General features: G+C 41.4%; 1 protein-coding gene across 4 annotated transcripts in view; it reads left to right on the top strand.

The window, feature by feature from the left end:
• The window catches only part of SPEF2 (sperm flagellar 2), an 86044-nt gene that overhangs the window by 4288 nt on the left and 56960 nt on the right, over nucleotides 1-24796 (top strand). For all 4 annotated transcript variants that reach the window (XM_083702542.1, XM_083702541.1, XM_083702540.1 and 1 more), the window contains exons 3-12: nucleotides 1369-1621; nucleotides 5316-5486; nucleotides 8424-8564; nucleotides 8938-9014; nucleotides 11566-11764; nucleotides 12774-12962; nucleotides 14176-14363; nucleotides 16222-16393; nucleotides 21817-22036; nucleotides 23667-23800. In XM_083702542.1, the coding sequence (XP_083558668.1) occupies nucleotides 1369-1621; nucleotides 5316-5486; nucleotides 8424-8564; nucleotides 8938-9014; nucleotides 11566-11764; nucleotides 12774-12962; nucleotides 14176-14363; nucleotides 16222-16393; nucleotides 21817-22036; nucleotides 23667-23800 (1744 nt within the window). The remainder of the gene's footprint in view (nucleotides 1-1368; nucleotides 1622-5315; nucleotides 5487-8423; nucleotides 8565-8937; nucleotides 9015-11565; nucleotides 11765-12773; nucleotides 12963-14175; nucleotides 14364-16221; nucleotides 16394-21816; nucleotides 22037-23666; nucleotides 23801-24796) is intronic.

Genomic DNA, 24796 nt, shown 5'->3' with positions numbered 1-24796 from the left:
GTACATGCACAACATCAAATGGTTAACATAGTAGGTTAAGTGGTGGCTCCAAGTCCTGGGGTAGGGGGCTTAAGCAAGGTGCCCTCAGAAGGGGAATCCTACCTCCTTGCCTGTTGCCACTGACGATGCATTAGCTTTCTCCCTCTGGGACCAATCTGCATCACTGCTCAATACAAGAGGGAGAGCCAGGGTTGTTGCTCCTCCACGTTCCTGCCTCTGCTTGCGTACTTGAAGATAGGTAGAGAGCAGGCAGTGGCAGAAAGGAGAAGGACCAGGAGGGCCAAGGGACCTTGGATGTTTGACATAAGACTTAGACATCTGCCTGACAACCCTGATTGCTGATGCCAGTCCAAATAGAGTAAGATGACAGCTGGTGTAAAATTCAGTCGTCCCCCCCCCCCCAACTCATCTTAGGAATACTGAAGGCATATGGGGGTCTGCAGGTATGCATGGGTTAGCCCCTCCCACTTGATGACAGCATGTGCCTCCCAGCTGACACGTGATTGACTCAATCTCAAGGCCATCTATTCACACAGAGTTTCCAATTCTGGAGATGGGAAGGTATGTTGCTGCCATACACTTTAGTGTAGAGGTGGTGGGGCCAGCATATTTCTGCAGGCCCCTTCATGCATTCAGAAACAAATGCCTGAATAGGGATATTGTTTATTGCTAAAAGGTAACTAATGATGTTTGGCCAACAGTCCTAGGCAACTACATTTCCCACTTGGAAAAGGAGAGGAAGGATGTAGCCATGTTTACATATTTCATCCAGCACTTCCCCGTGTGCCTGTTATATATACTTGTTGAATGATGATTTCCATGCTCCCAAGAAAGCTTATCAAAACCCAGACAGATACGATAAGAAACTGGGATGGGTTCCATAGCTCAGTGAGTGCATGCTTTCCATGTAGAAGGTCCTGGGGTCCAACTCAGGTATCTCTAATTTAAAAACCTATTTAATGTATCAGGGTTAGGCCACATCTCTGCCTTAGACCTTGGAGAATGGTGGCCAGAGTAATTAATGTTGGGGTAAGGCTGCAACCCTAATCCCACTTACCTGGGAGCAAGCCTCATTTGATTCAGTAGGACTTACTTCTGAGTAGACAAAATTGGATTACCTTGTAAATGGACCAATAGTTTGATTCAGTACAAGGCAGTTTCATATGCTCAAAATCTTTAGGTTTCAAAATGTGGTCACCCAAATGTTTTGATCTGTTCCTAATGATAATTTTGTTTAGCTCTATCTCTCTATAAATGAACATGCCTTTTGAAGAATGCTGGGCTTTGGGATCAGTTTTTGGGAAGATTTTCACATTTCAAAGGAAACAGAACCTTATATATAATTGCAGAGTCTGTTTACGTTTTCAGGCTTGCCAGTGCGAAACTTAACAACTTTTCTCGCATGGAGCCCACCCTTCAACTCCTGGGCGTGCAGTTTGACCAGAATGTGGCCCGAAACATCATGACAGAGCAGCATGGAGCTGCCACCAAACTGATCTACCAATTGTATGTGGCTCTAGAGAAAAAGAAAAAAGCAGGACTCACTGGAGTTGCCATGGATGCAATGAGACCCTCAGCTCCCGCAAAGCTCAAGAGCGTGGGAACTGAAATGTATCGAGAGGTGAGCTTGTTGAGATAAAAACACCTTTCCCAATAGAGAAGCAGAACATCACATGTGACTATACCTGTCAGATATATACCTATGACACGAGAGATCAAAATAGAATTCCTGTAAACTAAATTTCTGTTTTGTCTACTGAATACTGCAGGGACTTAATTGATGGGAGTTGTAGTCCAGCACCACTTTCAAGACACATATTGGCTACCTCTGCTCTAGAGGTTACTCTAAATTCGCTTTCACCAAACTAATAGCCACTTTAAGAACTCTCTGATCTCTTTGCTTCACATTGACCCATCAGGTATCTGCATAGTTCCTTGCATTTTCAGACTCACAACAAATAGCTTTGGCCATTCGTTCCTGGTTTCTATCTTGGCAAGCTGAAACTGGGCAAAAGGCCCAGAAGGCTAAATAAGGAGATCAGAGCTGTAAATCTTTCAGAACATATGTTCCATCCTCACACATACATCCTCACTCTGTATAAGCTGGCTGTACTACCATAAGGGCAAGAATAACTTTAAATTAGCTACATATTTCAGGCTAAATCTACACTGAGGTAGCTGGCATTCCTTTTCACTTGCAAACCTTCTCTTTGATTTAGTTTTGCTCAGAGTGGGTTTGATTTAAATCAAATCGATTTAAAATACGATTTAAACCACTAGTCAGTAAGACTTGATTTAAATCACTTTTTTTTTTTTTTTACAGAAAGGCATTCCTGCTGGTATAATCTTAATATTTACAATCAGATGAAGGTTTCATTTTTGGAATAATGAATCTTCAAAGTTGTTTTTACAGTTATGTCAAAAATTACTGATTTGTTTATACTATTAGAAATATATAGACAGATAATTATGAAATTATTGTGAGGTTTAGTAAGTTAACTGTTTATATTTGGACAACTTTTCTCCTGTACTTTATTGGAAGGAGAAAAATAATCATTTCCTTAATAACAATTTAAACAATTTTTTAAACTAAAACAATAACATTATAGCATATGTCTCCATGTTTGTTAACTGATGTGATTAAACTTTTTTTTAAAACTTAGACTGATTTCCAGCACACATGAAAACCAAAACAAATCCTTATTTCCTAATGGCCTTTGGACTATAATACAACTTAAATAGAAAACTATCTTTAGAAAGATTTTTTTCCTCCAAAAGCATTTTATTTTAAAAATCCAATTTAAATTAAAAAAAAAAAATTTAAATTAAAAAAAAAATCTGATTTAAATAATAAAAAATGATTTTTTAATTTTTTTAAAAAAATCATTGGCTTTTATGCTCCCTGGTTTTGCTTCATGAAGTATTTCATTTACGTTGATCTGAGCTGCTTCACTAAACAATAATTTAACAGATACTTTCATCAGATTGATGGATACTTGACAAAGCTTTCTGAAAAAATGTAGCCTTGAGCCAGCAAGGGAGAATTCATGTGTAGAAGCAGGCATTCATGCATGTGCCCCTCTCTGGAGCCATGTCCACAAATAGGTGTAGTGCTCAGGGTTTCTAACCTGATCCAACAGCTTTAGGTGTGTGTTAGCTAGTAGCTAAGCCGAAGCGCTGATCAGCAATCAGTGCTTACTTAACCACCCATTCCTGGTCAATGCACCACCATTAATTGAATTCTCTAATCATTTGCTCAATAGCATCCCAGGAAACAGATAAAAACTAGGATTGTAACTGAAGCAAATCAATCTGTTTGTTGGTGTACGGTGCTTCATTGGAGGAATATTATAATCTTCATATAGCAAATGGTGATATGAGGAAATAGGAATAAAATAAATCAGTGTAATGCAATATAGCAATGTAATACTTTTAGAAAAAACAGGTTTTAAATGTCCTAAGGATTTGGCCACCTTCTAACTTCCTCTAGCCCAACTAGTTGTGAAATTGAATTTCTAAATTCTCTCACATATTTACATTTTGGAAGAGCTACTCATCCAGGCCTGCAGCTGGGCAAAAGCATGCTAAGCAGAGTTGAATAGGGAGCAAGCAGAGAGTGAAAATGATTCCGTGAAGCACCTTTTATATTGAACAGGAACTGTATCTGGAAGATGGAATTTCTCATCTTTTATATCAATGTAATTACTTATGTAGGTGAGCTTACATAAAATGTCGATTGCAGATTACAATAATCTAAGCATAACTGGAAACCTTACTTCTTCTCCACCTAGAGTATGTGCGCCCTCATGCATTCCAGTGCTTGCTTTCCAAAACAGCTCAGTAATGCCATGATTCCATGTATGTTTGGGCACCAAGGCTGTCGTCTTCTTCACATTCCTTAACAGCACATTATGCTGATGGCATGAAATTTCCTTCTAATCATATTGTCATCCAAGATGTCAAAATCTCACACGGCTGTCACTGAGAAGCAGCAAATATTTCCAAGCACAGCTAATTTTTTTCCATTCCTGTCATCACCATGGCTGCCAGTTAAAAAAGAGTAAGACTTAGCAGATTCGCTGATTTAGCAGAAATCAAAGGTGGTGGCTACCACCTTTAGTTCTGCAGATTACAAACAATAGTGCTTGGACCATATTGGCTGGCAGTGGATGCTGTTAATCTGGACATTGCTAGCTCTGCAAAACTATGAAATACAGCAAACAGTATTAGGGATGGGGGAGAAATTTGACTTGATTCACATTTAAAGGTAAACCTACCCAGTTCACACTTTCTTAAACAATGTGGAGATGCAGCCATCCTTTACAAATTCCACTCCTCTGAATTTTTGCAGTACAGTTCTTAGGCAAAGTAATGTGTAAAAAAATGCAGATTTTAGGGTAGACTGTGTATTAAAAATGCATATATTAACTGCACATACTAAAAGGTGTTATATAATGGGAAATGTGTACATTTGGGGAAATTGCATACAAACATGCATATATTAGGAGAAATTTACACTAAGATGCTGGTGAATTTTCACAAGCCCTTCCCTTTTTTATTTAAAAAAAATGCAAACTGATGTGGAAATGTGGAGAACTGAAGTTTGGTAAAAGGAGAAACTGAAATCAGTGGATTCACTCATCCCTGTAGCTGTGAGTTAAGGGACGCGGGTGATGCTGTGGGTTAAACCACAGAGGCTAGGACTTGCTGACCAGAAGATCAGCGGTTCGAATCGCTGCGACGGGGTGAGCTCCCGTTGCTCGGTCCCTGCTCCTGCCCACCTAGCAGTTCGAAAGCACGTCAAAGTGCAAGTAGATAAATACCGGCGGGAAGGTAAACAGCGTTTCCCTCTGCTGCTCTGGTTCACCAGAAGCGGCTTGGTCATGCTGGCCACATGACCCGGAAGCTGTACGCCTGCTCCCTCAGCCAATAAAGTGAGATGAGCGCCGCAACCCCAGAGTCGGCCACAACTGGAACTAATGGTCAGGGGTCCCTTTACCTTTTATCCAAAACTAGGCCAAGATAAACTATGTTTCAGACATGTAAAAAGCTGTCCTAATTTGACCAGGGCTTAGAGGTAGAGCATTTGCCTTGCATGTAATTCAGGCCCTGGTATCTCTAGTTAAAAGAAGCTGGCAGGAGGGGATGTGAAGAACTTTTCTTTGCCTGAGAACTTAAGAGATCTGCTGCCAGTCAGAGTAGGCAATGCTTGGTTAGGTGGAGAAAAAGTTATGTCTAAGTATAAGGAGTTTACTATGACTCAATGCGGTATATAAAGATTTCTTCAAATCTTTTGGAAAATCTTCTCATTTCAGCGCCTTAAATGTCTAGTGCCACGTCAGGTAGATTTGACACTGCAGCAGATTTCAGACAACTTTCACAGCAAAGCCAAGGACCTCGAAAGTCAGATAGCCCGGATGCAGTTTGTGGAGCAACAGCAAGCAAAGAAAATTCAGGCGGAAAAAATCGTTGAACAATTTGAAAATGTGAGAAGCCTTTTTATAAAAACCTCAAAGCTGCAGGAAATGTTTGTGCATTGTTTTATGCTTAAGCCTATGAATTTTCCCGCCAGCTGCATCAAACACAATGGGAATTATTTCTAAGTAAATGAGGATTGTGTTGTATATATAATAGAAAGCTAATGGAGTTAAATAGTAGTGTTTTCATTTAATTCAGCTAGAACTGGTTCCGTTTGCCCCACAAAGCCTGTAGTATAGCGCTGAATCGGAGCGGAAAGCAATTGGGTTTTCGGAGGATTGCAGTTTGTTCCGATTTAGCACTAAAGAGTGTGTTTTCTAGGGGAAAGTAGTGGGTTAAAGGCAAAACCAATGGGGCTCTTGCCTAGAAAGCACGGGACAAGCATAAAACCTCTTGGACCCATGCTTTCCAGGCACAGGACAAGTAAAAGTGCGGACGATCCCTTAGTTTCATTTGTATATCACTGAAGGTGATGCTGGAGTGTCATTCCAGTGCTTGGGGATGGGATTCAGGTTGCTTTTGAAGTATATGAATCCTAGACTGCAGGGGGCTTTAATAGCAAGCACCAGTGCCTTGCATTTAGCCTGGCAGCAAATTGGCAACTAATGCAGTTCTTGCAAAGCTGGCTGAATAGGTTATTGTCTCCCAATAGGAGGGACACAAGCTGCAGCATGCAACACTGTTAACTTCCATTTTGCCTTCAAGAGCAGTCTCCTGCAGAACATATTAAAGCAACTGACTCCAGAACAGGGGTGGGCAAACCTTTTTCCACCCAAGGCCAACATTTCCTGGATAAATTTGCACTAAATCTTCTTGGCTATCACGTTGGCAGTGGCTGTAGGTAGACTTCAGTGGGAGGTCAAGAATGTGGTCTGTTGCCATTTTTGCAAAAGAAGCAAAATGTTATGCTGAATTCCATTGCGTTCCATTTTTGTTTGAAATCCAGTTATGTTCCTCAGCAAATGATCATATGGAACAACTAATTGCCCTGAGTGGGGATATGCATCTCTTTGGGTGTCAAAAGACACATTCAGTCAGTTTAATGGGGCACAAATGGCCAGTGGAGTGGAGATACATATCTGCAGTGGTTGCGAGTGTGGAAAGTTGCTTCTAGGCATAAGTCTTCTTCCTGAATTTGGGTGTTTTTTTTTTTACCTTTGGTCAAATACCATCCCCCCACACACTTTTCAAGCTTTGCACATCCATGCAAAAACTCTTTACCTACTCCCATTTTATTTGAATCATTTACTTAACAATATGCCTCAATAACAGTTTTATCTAGGGCATCATCATTTGGAATAAGACACCAGTCCAAAGCAATTGGGTTTAGGCTTTCAGTCGCTCCACCCCCCCCCACCCCTGCTACTTTGAACACTGACAGGGGAGGCTATTTCAAATGCAACATTTCACGATTCCTGAAATAGGTTTTAGCCTGAAGCTTGACTTCTGAACATTAGAAAATGAATCCTGCTGTGATAAATCATGTTATTTAGCTTCAGTTTCTATGGGAAATTTAAAAAGGTGTTTTTATAAATAGCAATTTTTCAACTTATGCTGAGTCACACTTCCAGTGCACTTGCATGAGGTGGCAGACTACTTTTCAATTACATCTTCATTATAGCTGTTCAGCTTGTTACTCTGTGATTATTAAAGTAAATAGGACCGGCACCAGGTTTTGAGGGGGCATGTGCCAAAGTGCTAGCTTGTGGGGCCCCCTGTGTAGGTATAGCTGCCATTATTATGGGTAGCTTAGAGCCACCATTTTCAGTTTTCTCCAAGCTGTCTCACCCGAGGAGTACAAAGTAGCTGTCAGCTAACAGTGGGCCCTGTGTTAAGACTAGGAACCCACTGGGGCACTCAGACCCTGGTGATTGCCTGAGGATGCTGCATATTGCCACCAAGTGTGAAAATCATGTATGTTGTGAGGAATGTGTCATCCCACATCCAGCAGCAAGTTCCTCCTGTGTGACATGGTAGGATGTCTTATCGCAGTCTGGGTAGCACTTGACAAACAGGAGGCAGGGCTCTGTGTGACTTGCACTACCCTGCGGCCCATCATTTGCTTGCAGAGAAGCCGCCCCTGGGGATGCTCATTAGTAAAACATCTGCTTTGCATTTAGAAGGTCCAAGGTTCCATTCCCAGCATCTCCAGGTAGGGCTGGGAGAGACTCCTGTCCCATATCCTAGAGAGCCACTGCCAGTCAGTGCAGATAGTACTGAGCTAGATAGACCAGTGGTCTGATTCCGTATAAGGGAGTTTCCTATGTTCTTATGTAACAAATAGGGACATGGGTGGCACTGTGGTCTAAACCACTGAGCCTCTTGGGCTTGCCGATCAGAAGGTCAGCGGTTTGAATCCCCATGATGGGGTCAGCTCCCGTTGCTTTGTTCCAGCTCCTGCCAACCTAGCAGTTTGAAAGCACACCAGTGCAAGCAGAAAAATAGGTACTGCAGTGGTGGGAAGGTAAACAGCGTTCCCATGCACTCTGGTTTCCGTCACGTTGTTCCATTGCACCAGAAGCGGTTTAGTCATGCTGGCCACATGACCCGGAAAGCTGTCTGCGGACAAATGCCAGCTCCCTTGGCCTGAAAGCAAGATGAACGTCACAACCCCATAGTCACCTTTGACTGGACTTAACTGTCCAGGGTTCCAACATGTAACAAATGCCAAATGGTAAGAAATGGCGAACTTATTTGAGATGCTGTTTATAGTGATTACAAGGCCTTTAACTTCTCATAATATCTCATTTTCTTTTTGCTTTGGTTTTTTTAAAAAAAACAAAAAAGCTCCCATTATTTACTCCTCCCAATTTTGTAATATGTTTGTGACCTTTGTGTGGGCAGAAAGTGACTCTAAAATGATAGTGCTTTGTGGGTAATTAATACTTACTTAACAGTCAGTAGCCAGTTTTAAATAGCTCATTACCTTCTCATTGGATATTTAGAAAATGGTAGAAAATCGAAGGCAGCATGAAATAATGGCTAAAATTCAAGCAGCAATTATCCAGATTCCCAAACCAGTACTGCAGCGCCCCGTCAAGGCAATTGAAGACCAAAAGATTATGAGAAGGAGGAAGGAAGCAGAGGTAAGTTCTGAACTTTTTAGAACTGGAAATTAAAAAATCATAGGCAGAGAAATGCACTAAGTATTCATTGCTCTGGCACTGCATCCCAAATGCCTCCACTTGGAAACAAAGTTTGCTTAATGAGATTCGGAGGGGGGAAAGTATTTGTAGAATTATCAGTTATGTATCTATGGAATCAATCATCCATTGTGTATCATGATGTCTGAAGAATGCGTGCATGTCTTTGTAAGTGGAATTCTGGTAGAATAGCTCCTGGGAAGGGGCTTGGGGACCCTGAAGGTGTGTGGCCTTTGAGCTGAAGAAAATGCCTCCCCTGTGTTGCAGGGTATTGAACAAAACGAAGGAGATTCAGATGTGCCTACTTATTTTTCAGATCACCTATGCAGAAATTAAGAAGTTTGAAAAGCAGATGAAGAAAGAGAGTGGTATGCCTACCAGGCTCACTGAGAGGTAATGTTTGGAACAAGTGACTTCTGGGTAGACTTGCTGTTCCATGTGGAAACTGAAGCAAGTGAGGGTCTCCCAGTCTTGAAGCTGCCAGTCACCTGGTTAATAAGCATTCTTTCTAGGCAAATAGCTTGTCATGCAGATGGGCAGATAAAATGTGTCGGAAGTTACTGCACTGACATTAAATTCTGCTTGCTGGAAACATTGCCTTCTTCGTTTTAATTTTTTGTTGGAAGTACTTTATATTGACTTGTGGTTTATTATACACATGCCTTTTCACGTGCTATTGGAGTGATATGTACAGTTTAAGAATCTTGGTATATATTTCCACTCCAGAGTGTCTTGGGGTTCCTAAAGCAATTGTAGGACTTCAAATGAAAACATTTCTGTCCACTTTCTCCACTCCAGATATCCTGCTACACCCCTTACTTGCATTTTTTGTAAATTAAAACTCCCAATTGCTGTTTCCTTTCTCAAAGGGGAGTTGTTCTAGCTTCATGATAATTTTGGTTGGCATTTTCTGAACCTTTTCCAGCCCAACAACATTTTTTTTTTGAGGTGTGTTGACCAGAACTGGATTCCAAGTGCACTAACTATAATTGGAAATATTATTTTCAGTTCCTTTCCTAATGATCACCGATGTGGAATTTGCATCTTTCAAAGCTGCCACACTCTGGTTCACCATTTTCAATTACCATTTTCACCAAGATCCTAATATTTTCTTCATGGCCAGTCTCTCACCAGTTCAGACCCCATTAGGATGTATGTGAAGTTAGGACAGTTTGTCCCAATGCATGGTACATCACATTACACTTGCTTACAGTGAATTGCATTTGGCATTTTACTGACCATTCACCCAGTTTGGAGAGAACCTTCTCGAGCTCTCTGCAATCCTTTTCTGTTCTTGTCACCCTGAGCAATTTATTATTATGAACAAAGTTAGTCGCTTAATTGCTCATCCCTTACTCCAGAGACCAATACTGAACACTGAGAGACCTCAGGTGTTACATCCTTCCACTGTGAGAACCTGCTCTCTAATTCCTGTTATTTAAGCATTTACTGATCCATAAGACGACCTGTCCTTTTATCCCATGACTATTAAACTTACTCAGGAGTCTTCAGCCAGCGATTTTATCAAAAGCTTTCTGAAAGTCATGTGTGCTCCATTGGATCACTCCATCCACTTTCATTGCCTAATCCTAACCCTCTCTTCCATTTGGAAGTCTGAACCATTTTCAGTAGCATCCCTTAGTGATGACTTATCCTGAACTTCAACAGTAAATGCCTTTCCCCCAAATATACTTTTTTAAAAGCTGTTCTGCCAATAGATTTTATGCACCAGCAGTTCAGGTTCTATACATGTTCAAGTGCAGCAAATGGATCATAGGGCAGCTATGCTGATCTTCTTTTTTATATACTGCCCTTTGGTCATATTCCCAGGACAATTTCCAAAAAGAATTAAACAATTAAAATTAAAATCCAAAACCCCCCTGAATCATCTATAAGAGCCAGAAACTGTATGAAATAGTCAAAGAGCTAAATACCCTCTCTTCTCTCCATCACCTACCTGCCCACTTCATGGTTGTTCCAATCTGGATTGTGTGTCCTCACCCCAGCACCCAGCACATCCCCTATATAGTAAACAAAAAACCCCAAGCGTGTAAAGGCCAGACACATGATTAGCATTGCATCTAGTTTCACGCTTGAGCACCATGGGACAGCAGCTGCCTCCTTTTTGTTGAATGTTCTCCTTTTAGCACTTTCGAAAGAGTGGTAGGGAAGTAAAATAGAGAGAGCCCAGGCTCCCAGTGTTGGGATACTGCCGGGGAGACGGGGGCATCAGGCAAGCCCCCAGCTGGCTCCAGCCACCGGCCGGCAGCCGGGCGATCACCGGTTCCCGGAACAGCATCAATCAATCAATCAATCAATCAATCAGTGACTCAAGCCTCAGTAGCCTTCTGAAGCTACCAAGCACGCTAATTAGCAATACAAAAGCCATATACAAAATGGAAGTTCCCAGTAGACTGTGCTGGAAGTAAACAGGCATGTGACACACAACAGTCATGCCTTTACCTTTTAAGGTGGAATGGAACTATGTCCTAACACCCAGAACTTTAAAGTCCTAAAGACTTTGGAGGAAGATAGAAGCATGTAAGTAAAAAACAGATGCTCCTCCTTTCTTTAAACAGTTTCTGCCACCATCGCAAAGTGGTTGCGGCATTCCTATAGGTCTCCTGGGTCTTCTCACCTCAAAGTGCCTCCCTTCTGAAGAAGGGCGCCACATCTGTGACATAGAACCCTTCCTCAGAGCAAGGCATTATGGGGGCAAGATGGCCCTGGAGAGCCATAGGAGGCTGAAGCTGCAAAAGTGGAGAGGTGCTTCCTGAAATGCTCTGATTCCACACACAAACACCATGCAACTCTATAAAGCTCCGTGAAAGGATTGACAGCACTGTGAAAATCATTGACAATAGTCACAACATTTGATGAGACAGATTGGTGGCAATTCCTTTGTGCCTTATATAACACCTGACGCCCCCAATTATTATTTTAGCATGGTGCATTCGGCAGTGCCTTCACAGGAACTGGATACAACTCCAGCCATCACTGACCTGTTGAACACCTACTCAGATGATGAATATATCAGGAAAATTCAGAAACGTCTTGAGGAGGATACCTTTGCCCGCGAACAACGAGAGAAAAGACGACGGAAGATGTTAAGGGAGCAATTAATAGCCCATGAAGCACAAGAAGTGAGTTAGATGTACTGCTTTCTCAGATTTTTGGGTTACACACTGACAAAGTGGCAGCGAGTTATCAGTTTGTGCTAAGATACACAACTATCATAGTGAGGCCCATTAGTGGAGGAAATTTTGTAGTTGGGCATTTTTAGGGAATGGCAGGACACTGACAAGTTTGCACCGGGAAAGGGGCTGGACTCTGACTTGGGAGTGGGGGTCAGTGATTTGCGGGGAACTGTACCAGCCAAGAGGCAAGAGTTGGAAGGAGGGGAAGCTTCAGAGCTGCATGGTGGAGCACAGGATGCATCAGAAGAGGAGGGAGAGGCAGGCCAGGCAAGTTGCTTCTCCACCCTCTCCTGCTCCACTGTCTCCCAGAACCAGGAGGGGATTGAAAAGGGATGAGCAGAGGAAGGTTGCACACAGGCATAGTCTCTGGCTGCTTGTGCGCAGCCGGTCGGGGGAAGATACATAAGCTGGTGGATGGGGACTAGCCCCCTGTTGCTGCCACTGCTCCATAGAGCGCAAACCTGGGAATAGTGTGTGTAAACACCCAGAGCTATAGAAGCAACGCTATATTTGACAATAAAGAGTTAACTACCTGCTGTGTGTATTCCTTTGGCTGGGAAGCATCCTTGACAGCCATAGTTTTTATGGAGTCCAACCAAAACTGCAAACAAGCCTTCTTGTTTTCAGAGCTCCTCATCAGGCTTGATGTTGAGCAAAATGGTAGCAAAAAAAAAAAGCTGACATGATGCTGAAACTTCAAAGGGCAGCAGTTGTAGCAGTTTTCAGACTACATGCAGGGGCTCCTACTTAGCACTTAGTAATCTAATGTGCAGTGCAAAGTCATGCGTGATTATTTGGAAGCAGGTCCCACTCAGTTCAATTGAGTTTACTCGCAAGTAAGTGAATTTAGGCCCTACCATGGATTTTCAGGTTGTTCTTTTGCTTTTTTCATACATAGCAAGGGGTGGAAGTAGTTAAACATACTACCGTAGGTTGCTTTTTAATTTTATTTCAGGAGGCATATAGAGAAGAGCAGCTCATCAACCGGCTAATGAGACAATCCCAGCAAGAGCGGAGGATCGCTGTGCAACTGCTGCACGTGCGGCACGAGAAAGAAGTGATGTGGCAGAACAGGATTTACAGAGAAAAGCAGTTTGAAGAGAGACGGCTCAAAGAATTCCAAGAAGCTCTTGACAGAGAGGAGGTAAACATTCATTATTTTCTCCTCCATCGTCGTCATCTTTTTTTTAAAAAAAGAAACCTCTTGGTCTGTCTTGTCTCTTACATTTGCCATTGCATTTATTCCGACTTGAATTTGCCTTCAAGATGCTTTGGAGGTATATGGTTAAAGGGCTCCAACTTGTTGCCAAAGAAACCCACGTAATCAGCAGAATAGAAGGACACAGAAAATGGCTGAATGTTAGTGCTTGGTGGAAGCGGAAGGTTATCAACTCCTCCAATATATACCAGTTTCCCTTAGGCTGGGAAGCAACTTTGTAAGCCTGGCCAGAACATTATTTTCTTAGTCTACTGCCATAATTAGAAGATGCAAGGCCGGAACAAAATAATAATAATAATAATAATAATAATAATAATAATAATAATAATACAGCAAAGCCGTTTATTTATCTTTTTTGCAAGCATGAGCTGTTGTAACATATATGCATACTAAGTGTTAGGTTTGGTTGCATTCTAATGCAGCTTGAAAGTGCTGAGAATGGTGTGCACTGTGGATGTGAATGCATTCATCTTGTGCTGCCAGGTGGAGATTTGTCCCATGTAGGGGTTACGGCTAATTTACAGAGTGCACATAGCAGTACAATGGTACCTTGGGTTACATACGCTTCAGGTTACATACGCTTCAGGTTACAGACTCCGCTAACCCAGAAATAGTTCTTCAGGTTAAGAACTTTGCTTCAGGATGAGAACAGAAATTGTGCTCCGGCAGCGCGGCGACAGCAGGAGGCCCCATTAGCTAAAGTGGTGCTTCAGGTTAAGAACGGACCTCCGGAACGAATTAAGTACATAACTAGAGTTTTCACTGTACTATGTTTGTATGTGTTGGCTTCTAGTCATCACTGTGCAGGCAAACAAACAGCCCAGGCTTCTCCCTGAGCTCCCTATTGGCTTGCTCCTCCCCTTTTCCCTAATAGTAATAAGCAGCAATGTGCAGTGTTGGGAAAACAGGTCAGCAATCCGGCCCCGCTGTGCTAGTCACTAATGCACCACACCAATCTTTGCCATCTCACAGTGATAAAGTAAGCTGCTCAAACCCACAGCCACTGAAATTCTGCAGCACTCCTCAAATTAGGCATTAAGAGAGAAAATGTTTGCAGTGGAAGGAAGTCACATGAGATCACATGGATCATGAAATTTGCATGACATTCTGCTTACTTTTTTTGCCCAACTCCTTTTAGGCTCTTGCGAAGCAAGAGAAAATTGAGCAGGAGGAACAGGCCCTGAAAGAAAGACAGCTGCATGCAATGCTTGCTGCCAAAAGAGCTGAAGATCGCTATAAGAAGCACTATTCAATTTGTTGGGAAGTGGTTGAGCAAATCATTGACTTATCAACTAAAATAGGAGAATATCGAACGCTGACAAACAAGTAAGTTGTTGTATCCTGGTGGGACTTGGTTTGGTTTACCCCCACTGAACTGGGGAAAGTAAATGTTTGACACTCATTCCAAAGCTGCAGAAATAGATTGTTCTTCATTAGGAGCCCCAAGAGTTTGGACAGTAAAGCAGCCAAGACACCACAGGCAGAACAATCTGCAACCAAGTCCAAACACTTACTAATTCAGGATGGGTAGCCCTCCAGATCCTTTTGGACTTCATCTCCCACCATCCCTCACCATTGGCCAAGCTGACTGGGGCAGGTGGGAGTTGGAGTCCAGCAACATCTGGAGGGCTACAGATTCGCCATCATTGACCTAGGTGATATCATTAGTCATTTAATTTTTTTAAAAGAAAAAAATATCCTGTACATTTAATTATGTAAGAAACCAGTATATTTGTAACTTTGTGATTTGCTCTTTCTTTGTTATGCAGTTCATGTTTCTCATAATAGTTTGGCTGTAAAAAGAAAGCCATTTTGCAAGTTTATCTCCTATTAATTAATTTATTTAAAAAATGTACATATCACAGAGGTTTACCACAGACATACATTGAACCATGTAATAAAGACCATATACACATTTTAAAATCAGCTGTTGCAGAAGGATAGTATGTTCATTGTCAGTGTAAGCATGGCAGCATAGGGAAGTTTTCAACAGGTTCTTTAAAGTTCAAACAGAAGGTTCCTTCTGAAACTTTATCGGCAGAGTCTTCCAGAAGACTAGGCCAATGACACTAGAGGCTCAGTTTCTTGTTGCTGTCAAATGAGTCTCGCCAATTTGGAGGACAGTGAATGACGCTCCTGCAGATGATCTCAGTGATCAAGGTGGGATATAATGGTTCATGCAGTCTGTAAGAGACCCTGAGTTGTTCAGGGCTTAAATTAATTAAAAGTCCTTAATGCACGTCGTTGAATCTTACTTGGCTGCAGTTGGGCCAGTGCAGATGTTTTCTACAATGGTGTCTCATGTTGTCAGCCATGTTCCCCCATCAGCACTTTTGCTTCTTCATTCTGCACCAACCAGAGCTTCCAAACCAGGCCCAAGGGCAGCCCCACATAGAGCCTTTTTAGAGTAATCCAGCCTCTAAGTTATCAACACATGAGCTACTCCTTTCTAGGAACTGGCAAACCAGACAGAACTGATAAGAAGCATTCCTAGCCACAGAACACACTTGGGTTTAGTTTAGCATTACATCTGAACCTGGGCTTGTGGTTTGTCTTGCTCCAGACAAACCATGAGCTACAGTCAAGGTTTGTTCTTGGCTTGCTGCCACTCATGGTTTGTCTGTGAAAGGCAGACCATGAGCCTAGATTCACATGTAATGCTAAGCCAAAGCATGGCTCAGCTCCAGGAAGCATTGGCAGCAGGAAAACTAAAGGAGGAGTGAAGTGTGTCAATGCATGCCTGTGCGTACTCACTTTGGCTTGGTAATAAATGGGAACCACGTTGAATTCTGTTCTCTTCAGAGTACAGTGGTATCTCGGGTTACATACGCTTCAGGTTACATACGCTTGAGGTTACAGACTCTGCTAACCCAGAAATAGTACCTCAGGTTAAGAACTTTGCTTCAGGATGAGAACAGAAATTGCGCGGTGGCAGCAGCGGGAGGCCCTATTAGCTAAAGTGGTGCTTCAGGTTAAGAACAGTTTCAGCTTAAGAACGGACCTCCGGAACAAATTAAGTACTTAACCCGAGGTACCACTGTAGTTCATATTTTAATTTATTCTTTCTTTGCGTTGCCTATTTGATGTTGCTATTGAGCCATGTAATTCTTAGAAAGCATGCTTTAATCGATCTGACCACAGATTTATTAATATATATGTATATATATTTGCTTGATTTCCTCAGCTTAATCCCAATAAAGCTGATGCGTGACTGGAAAGAGCTATTCTTAAAAGGAAAACCGATTTATGAGCAAGCTGAGATTGAAATGCCCTTGCCAGATGAACCAACTCCAGGACAATTAGTAGAACTGGACAAAATGAATTTACTAGATGAAAAAGATTATGATGAATATAAGGTACTCCCAACTGACATGGCCTAGTGGAAGAAAATGCAGCTCGTTAAAATCATTGCTCGTGACTGCCACCTTTTGTCCATGATGCTGCATAGATTTCATATAGTAGTTTATATTAGTTTAGCCCACGTAGTTAAATGTACTAAATAATCTGTCTTTCTGGGATTAGGCAATACTTTGAATTGTTGCCATTTTGGAAGGCTGTGCTGTCATCAACTGTTTTGCTGTTTGACACACAAATGCAGTAACCTCAATATGCAGGATCACCACACATTTGTGAGAAGTGAGTTACATAGCTGTTATTTCAGCAGAAGTTAAACTGTAGTACATTCCACTGTGCTAGAAAATGTAACATAAAGGAGTCCACAAAATCTAATGTGAAATAAACACCACGTCTGTCACAGAATGAGTAGTCTTATTTCATACAACAGAATTGGTATCTGATAAAAAGGTGGATTAGTTTTTTCTAGCCAGATTCCTGGTATTTTGAGATCAGCTTATTTCAATATCATTACTTTTTATATAAGGCAATTCTGAGAAAGAGCTTTTATCATTATCATCTCTATGCAGGAATCTTAAGAAGAGAAATTATAGCTAAGTACATAATGTTTCTTTCTCTCCTTAGTTTCAAAAGCGGACTATGATTATATAATTGAACTCTGAATATATGTATCTTATGATACAATTTTTTTTTCAAAATACAGTCAATCTCCAAATGCCATTGTTACCAATTTGGCTGCATTGAGGGAGAAAATAACCTTTTTTTCCCTGGGTTTGGATCTACTAGCTTATTTGAGTCTATGCAGTACCATCTTTGAAAATAGTCTCTGTGTGTAATAGAGGTTTTTTTAAAATCTTGTTTGGGAAACTAATACCACATTTAAATGTTCTCTTTGTGCCCACATCCTGAACCAATTTATTTTGGTACATTTTATTTTCTACTTAGTAAGTCTTCATTAGGAGTTTGTGTGATGGCTGCCTCAACAACACAAAGCATGTTAGTTCTTTCTTTTAGGTTTTAACACATGTAAGTGAAAGTTGTTGTTCATAATAGGTTGTATATCTGAAAAGGGATTTCCTTTGAAGAACAAAGACTGTTCTCTTCACTTAACATCAACACCACAGTAGTGTTGGCTATCATTAAATTGCCCCACAGAAATCAAGTGGTACATTTCCTTTATTTTCAGTGTGTTTGGCTTGTAGATTTAAGCTCAGTCCTTAGGATACCAGTACACTATGGTCATAGAATCATAAGGTGGCAATTGAGCTAAGTTTTACTCATAGCAGACCCATTGAAATTACTGAACACAACTAGGTTCAGCCTAATCCGTCTACTTTGAGTAAAACTTAGTTGAATACTACCCATAGAGTTGGGCTAGAGACCAAGCCCCTTATTGGTGTAAGAAATCCCAGGGTTTGAGCATCCTCAACAATCTCTGCTTAAAGATCTCCAGTGGTGGAGAGCCAACCACCCCTCTAGATAGCTGGTTCCACTGTGAAACCTCTCTTGTAGTCAAAGATGTTTCTCCAAATGTCTATTGAGGGAGGGATGGGGAACCTGTGGCCCTCTTGATGTTGTTTGACTACAACTATCATCATCCCTGGCTATTGGCCAAACCGTCTGGGGCTGATGGAAGTTGAAGGCCAACAACTCTTCCTATAAGTGGAGAAGGACTGTAGCTCAAGAGCTCATGCTTTGCATGGCAAAGGTTCCAGATTCCATCTTTGGCATCTCCGGGTGGGGAAGTCTGAAGTCTGAAGTCACAGAGAGCTGCTGCTCCTTAGCACAGAAAATTCTAAGTTACACTGGGTCAATAACCTAACTCTGTGTTTCTGTCCTGTTGTACAGCTGTGCTGTACATCACAGAATGTGTTTATAGCCCTTATCAAATAAGAGTGTTCTGCTGAAATAAAAGTGTGGTTTTGTGCCATGTGTAATCTTGATACCACAGACTCTATACTTAAAAATAGAGTTTTGAAGCCAAATTTTAGTGACCGAATCTGAAGAAAAAAGACTGCAAGAGGCACTCACACCTGGTGCCTAATTAATCTGCAGTTTTAAAAGAAAAAATTATGGTCTTAAACTGTTATTTAAACTTGATATTTTTTTAGTGCTGCTATTTTAGTTTTTGCTGCGCTTTAAATTTTGTATTCAGTTACATCTTTTTCTCCAAAAGCAGTTTCATAATGTAACATAAGAGGAGCTCTGCTGGATGGATCAATCCAAAGGCCCAGTTAGCATTCTGTTTCCATAGTGGACAACCAGAATTCCTGCAGGAAGCACACACTGGATATGCCTGCAAGAGCAACCTCCTATTTATGTTCCCCAGCAACTAGTTTTTACAGGCCTACTGCCCTGATTCATAATTTTGCTTAAGCTCCTAATCTGCAGGATGACCCTGGTGGCTGTGTTATTTTTTGCTGTATTATGCAGAGTTATTTCACTAAGATGTATATAAATCTCATTTTACATAGTCAGGCCAGTGGTACATTTAGTCTACAGTTAAGGGTAGCATATTGGACACAGACCAGCTGTCACCTCAAACACAGCTCTTGACTTTTTCTCTCCACCTCATCACCCTAGAACTTGGAATGCTGTAGATCAGGGATGGGAAACCTTGGCCCTCCAAATGTTGGTGGGTCTACAACTACTATCTCTGTCCATTGGCCATGCTTTCTGGGACTGATGAGAGATGGAGTCCAGCAACATCTGGAAGCTCACACGTTCCCCATCCCTGATGTAGTTCAGTCTTGGAGCTCTTATGCACTTTATGGCAGCTCTGCTATCCTTTTTATTGATTCTTTGTTTCCAAGGTAGATGTGCTTCTTCCATTCTTTCAGCTTGGGCAGCTGCTCTGAATGGAAATACCTCCTTTTTTAGAATTTTGGGGGAGTTCCATTCAATACCCTTGAAACATGCAAACTCCACAGTGACAGGGCACAGTCAACAATGTCTCATTGCCTCTTTGTATGACAGATGCAAGTAGGTATGGACTGCTCATCAGTTGTAGAGTTTCATGAAAGCATGTGATCTGGACATGGGAAGAACTCATTCCACATTATAGCATATTTCACCTCCAAAGTACTGGTTCCCATGCTTCCAGTTGTGTACTTAAGCACAAACTGGGAGCAGAGGAGATGTCCTATGAAAACACACCCTTGTCTGCCTCCCCCAAATGCTCCTTTCCATCATCCTCTGTCTCCAATAGCTCTTCTCCTTCCCTGGTCTCAGCCAAGGAGATAAGCGGTGAGTTCACTTATCTAAAACCTTGCCTTGAATTGCTTTGAGAAAATAAGTGGCTTTCTCAGGTTACGATAAGGCAAGCTACAACTCTGATGTGTGCAGAAGAAGAAACCACAGAGTTGTACAATATGGACAAGATAATGGCCCAGTGTGGAAGATCTCCATGCCATCTCAACCAGGAAACGGTGACTCAGTGCTGGTTGATATGCTTCTCCACACACTCTTCCTCCTTCTCCGGCTGTTGTGCACCAGCTTTGCCACAAAGATCCTGGCTTGTATTCAGCCAAAATTCCCAGTTACATCCAAACCTGGGAATTGTGGCATAACATAGGCTAACAGCCAAGAAAATAGGGTGTTACTTGGATTTGTTAACTGACATTAAGGTAGAGTTTCCCAGTTGAGATGCATTCTGGCATAATACAAGCCAGGTTTTTAGACCAGTATCAGCACACAGTGAGGGGAAGCAGGCTATGAAGAGGACTCTCTTTCCTCATACTCCCCCCCCCCCTCTTCTTTCCATATACTCAAAGTCAAATAGTTACTCCTGTTTTGGGTAAAATACAGTTTGCCTTTTCTTTAGAACCAGCAAACTCTGATTTTAAACTTACCTATCAAATCACTATTAGAAACTACAGTTTGAAGCTGGTTTCCAAATCCTGGCTTGAGGGGAAAGCACAACATTATAGTTTGTTGTTTAAGGCAAACAATGGTTTGGAGAATCAGAAATGTTATGGATGAACTGGTCAGGCATGAAAACTGAAAGTGGGGCCTTTTAGCCTGTGTATGCAGTTTAGTAAAATAAGCCTTCTAAGGGAACTGAAAAGCAACATACTGTCAATACGTGTCTTGAAGTTATAGTAGAGAGCTCACCCTCCATGTCTCTCCCCCCCCCCCCCCATTTCCAGAGGGGTGGCCATGTTAGTCTGTTCGGGGGGGGGAGTAACAATTATTATAGAATAAGCTATCATGGTTGAGATGGCCAACATGGTGCTCTCCAGATATTATTAAAGCCAACTTTAATCTGCCTAGATATTGTGGCCAATGGTCAGGGATGATGGGATATGTAATCCAAAAACATCAGTAGAGCACCACATAGACTACACTTTGATTAGAGTCTGCTTCAATAAATGCATGAACTAGTATCTTAAGTTGTTAGCTATGTAGATGTGTGTCTGGATGCAGAAAGAAAGAAAAATCAGTAAATTCAGAGGGGAAAGGAAATAATATTTTTCATTCATTTCTACTGACTTCACTGCTTGCATTTCCCTCCACCACACACATGTGAATATATGCCTGCCAGCTTAGACAACACTTTATACATTTCATGAAGTAGGGTTTATACTTTATTTCATGTTCACCCCCTGAAATGTGGTCTTGGATTGTAAAGTAATTTGCTTTCCTATGCTTGTTGAAATCAAAAATTGTATTCGTATTTACACGAGTTGAATCTTCATCAGTTTAGGTGTAGGAAACAGTAACTTCGTATTCACTATCTAGTATGTCTGAGTACATGTAGTTCATCCTTCAAAAGGAGTTACAATTAAAATAGATAGTTAGACAATCATACATCAGAGGCATCACTTGGGTTTTAGAGACAAAAGCATAAAACTATTTAGCTGTTGCCTGTAGTGTGTGTGTGTGCTAGTAACTCTAACAGGAAGAAAATCAGGCACATGATTTCAATTTGTAGTTGCAGGACCACATTTTTAATAGCCTGAGGGCCAACAACACATGAGGCAGAAATTCTGTGACTGGGTCTCCAAATTTTTATTTACAGACTTATTCAAAGAACCATGTTTCTGTCGAGGTTTGTGCTAATTTTATTAAGGAGGGAACAATGGGGAGTGAAGGGTTAAATCCTCCATTCCCAATTTTTCTATAATCTGTGTTACCTACCTGCACACCACAAAGATGCTATCAGTCCCACTGGAGGAGGCTACAAATTAGTCATGCATTACTGTAAACCATCATGATGATTTGCGTATAGAGAGACCTCAAAAACTTTATCAGCCCCAGCTTGTATATATTTACTCAGATGGAAGTTATCTCTGGTTCATTGGGTCTCATTTACACATAGGTGTGTCTAGAATTGCAATCTTAATTGGCACCCCACTTTTTTCTTTTACTGCAGCACTGGATGGAAAATGTGCACCGTTTTATTTTGTAATTTGTCTTGTTACAGAAAATGATTGAGGAGTGGTACCCACCTGAAGATATCAGAGCAAATAAACCTCCACCGGGTAACCCAATACTGGGCTATATCATTCATAGACTGTTGGGACTCTTCTATCCTCCGGAGCCGGAACCACCTCCACCTGTATTGTCCCCATTTCCAATCAAGGGGTGCATTTTGGGAAAACACTTCAGTGGGAAAACCACCTGCTTAAAGTTCTTGGAAGAAGGTATGGCTGTTGCTTGCTCCACATCCTTCTTCCTACTTTCTGACTTGATTCATTTTTGCGTTCATGCTTTCTTTGTGGCCAACTGAACTCCCAGCAAAAATTAGTGAGATGCAGTAAAGCATAATTTGACTTGGTAAGCACAGTCCAAGGAAAGTTAACTGCACTTAGGAGCCACTAAAAAGAGCAGAATTAAGTCATTGATGAGACAAATGAAACTACTATTACTCCCAAATCCAGTTTGCATATGAAAGGGCTGGGCTGTTCCCTGCTCACTTTGGGGAGAAGCAAGCCATAATCTGTGGCTTAGCATGATGTCCAAACCAGGGCTCATGGCTGGTTTTGTTCTAATGAAGCATAATCAGTAAGTCAAATATTGACTGTATACCACAGTTCCTTGGGAGCAAAGCAAACAATTATTCCTAGTTTGTGGTTTGTTTTCAGTAGGGATATGGGAGAAATGGTATTCCGTTTGCATTTAGAGGCAAATGTACGCCATTTGTACTTTCTGAAACAATGTGCGTATTGAAACACAGCCATCCTTTGAAATTTGCACTTCTCCAGATTTTGCTTGGCTTCGCCAGCCAAGAAATGCATATATACGTACAAGATTTAGTGAAATTAACATACAAAAATCACACACTAATGTTGAGAACTGAATTTAAGATGGGGAAAATAGTAAAAGGGAAGAAACCAAAGTTGCCAGATTTGTCTCTCCCTAGTTTCCACCCAGCATGAGCCAGGAGGAGCAGGGCAGCTCAGAGTGGAAATGATTTGTTCATGCATGGTAAGTCACAATTTGTGACTTATTATCATGACACGTAGATGTGCTTCAAATTTCCTAATAGCGCAGTATCCCAACAGTCGCATATGAACTGTTCTGGGTCTCCACAGCTGCCTTATACTGAACCAGACCTCTGGTTTATCTTTTTCTTGTTTCATCTGCACTGGCAGGAGCTCTCTAAGGAAGGGGCTTTGTATTTCCCCAACACCCTGACATTAAAATGGCAAGAGAGGCCAAGCTTTATATCCGAGACCTTGGTCATTCAAAGCATGTGCTCTACAACTCCCCATGGTATGTTTATAGGTTCAGGTCCATCAATGGAGAATAACTTAGAACACAGTGGCCAAGAATGTCTCCATCAGGAGTGAGTGAGGATTCCTTAAGAGAATATCTGTGCTGCTTTTGATAAAACCACATAGAATTCATGTGATACCGTTGAATAGTATGGATGTAAGAAAGCAGCAGTTTCTATTCTGGCCTGTAGTCATCACAACCTGCACTGTTTCCATTCTTTCCACCAAATGCTATGTTATCTGTCTTGTTGTCCGCTATCTAAAATGAGTCACCTAACTTATGTAACTATTTATGTAGCTTACATTCATTTCAGTGTAAAGGAAATGTCAAAACTGTGTTTAAAAGGGTTCATTGATTGCATATCCTTCGATGAAAAATCCTGATTGTATTTGCTTGACTGATTTTCATACCTGACCACAGACAAACACACTAACAGCAGCAGTTTCTGTTTCCTTCTCTGTCTGCATCAGAATTCTCTGGTGTCCTTATTCACTAGTATTCTCATCTGGTGTTCTAAAATCTAAGCCTATATCAGCTGGGTTCTCTCTGTGTCAGTTTGCAATATCCAGGTGATGTCAATTGATAAATTGATCACAGAGGCAATCCGGGCCTCCAATGAGAATGAGCCAGGAAATGATTTTAGTCCTCTTCAAGCCGAATTGGAAGTGCCTACTAGGAATCAGATTGAAGTAAGTCTTTATTTGTTGTGGAGCAATAAACTGCTGCCTAATTAAATTAGTGCTTCTTCCAAAAGGGTGTTTGCTGTATCAGTCTGTAGTGGCACCAATTCTCAGGAGGAGGTGGGAAGTTGGCATATGGCACTCTAAGGCAGGGATAAGGAATTTCTGACCCTTCAGATGTTTTTGCACTCCTACTCCCATCAGCCTTAGCCAGTATCACCAATGGTCAGGGATGATGGGATATATAGCAGGGCACATAGGTTCAGGTGACTTTAATGCATGGTGGCAGTATTTATTATTTATTTGCTTGTTAAAGTTATTACTCCCCCTCATAAACTAATTTTTCTGGGTGATTCACTGAGCAATAAAAATATAAAAATCCACCCACCCACCCACACTAATACTATACAATCAAATACAACACCAGAATCCAGTAAAACAAAATAGCTATAATCAGACACAGAATAAATTTAATGGCAACCGCTATTAAGTAACTTAATCATGCAGAGAAGCAAACAACTTCCTGGAGCTAAGGCACATTTCTAACAACCATACAAATCTTTGGTCCCTTCTTGTTCACATATGTCACTAAAGCAAGGGATGTTGAAGAAAAGGATCCAGTAGTTCTGTCTGACCAGCAACCTCTGCACTAAGACTAATGGCCAGCTTCCATCTATATAATGGGAGCATGATAGGTGGGAACTGCCTGGTTTCTCTGGGAAATGGAGAGGGATTCTCATTCACTTGCTTCTGCAAAATTATTTGTAATTCCTTTCCTTCTGAGGCTAAATGGCCTTTTGGAATAGAAATGTATCATGTGGTCCTGTTTTGAATTCTCCGTACAATAATTCTGTATGTAGTTCTCAACACAAGAAAGTTATTCATAGAATCCTATGATTGTAGAACTGGAAGGGACCCCAAAGGTCATCCAGTCCAACCCTCTGCAATGCAGGAATTGCTGCTTAAGAATCCCTGACGGATGAGCAACTAAGATGGGGTTTGCAG

Source organism: Podarcis gaigeae, assembly GCF_964106915.1.
Source record: "Podarcis gaigeae genome assembly, chromosome: 11".
Taxonomy (NCBI): Eukaryota; Metazoa; Chordata; class Lepidosauria; order Squamata; family Lacertidae; genus Podarcis; species Podarcis gaigeae.
This window is presented reverse-complemented; position numbering and strand designations above follow the sequence as displayed.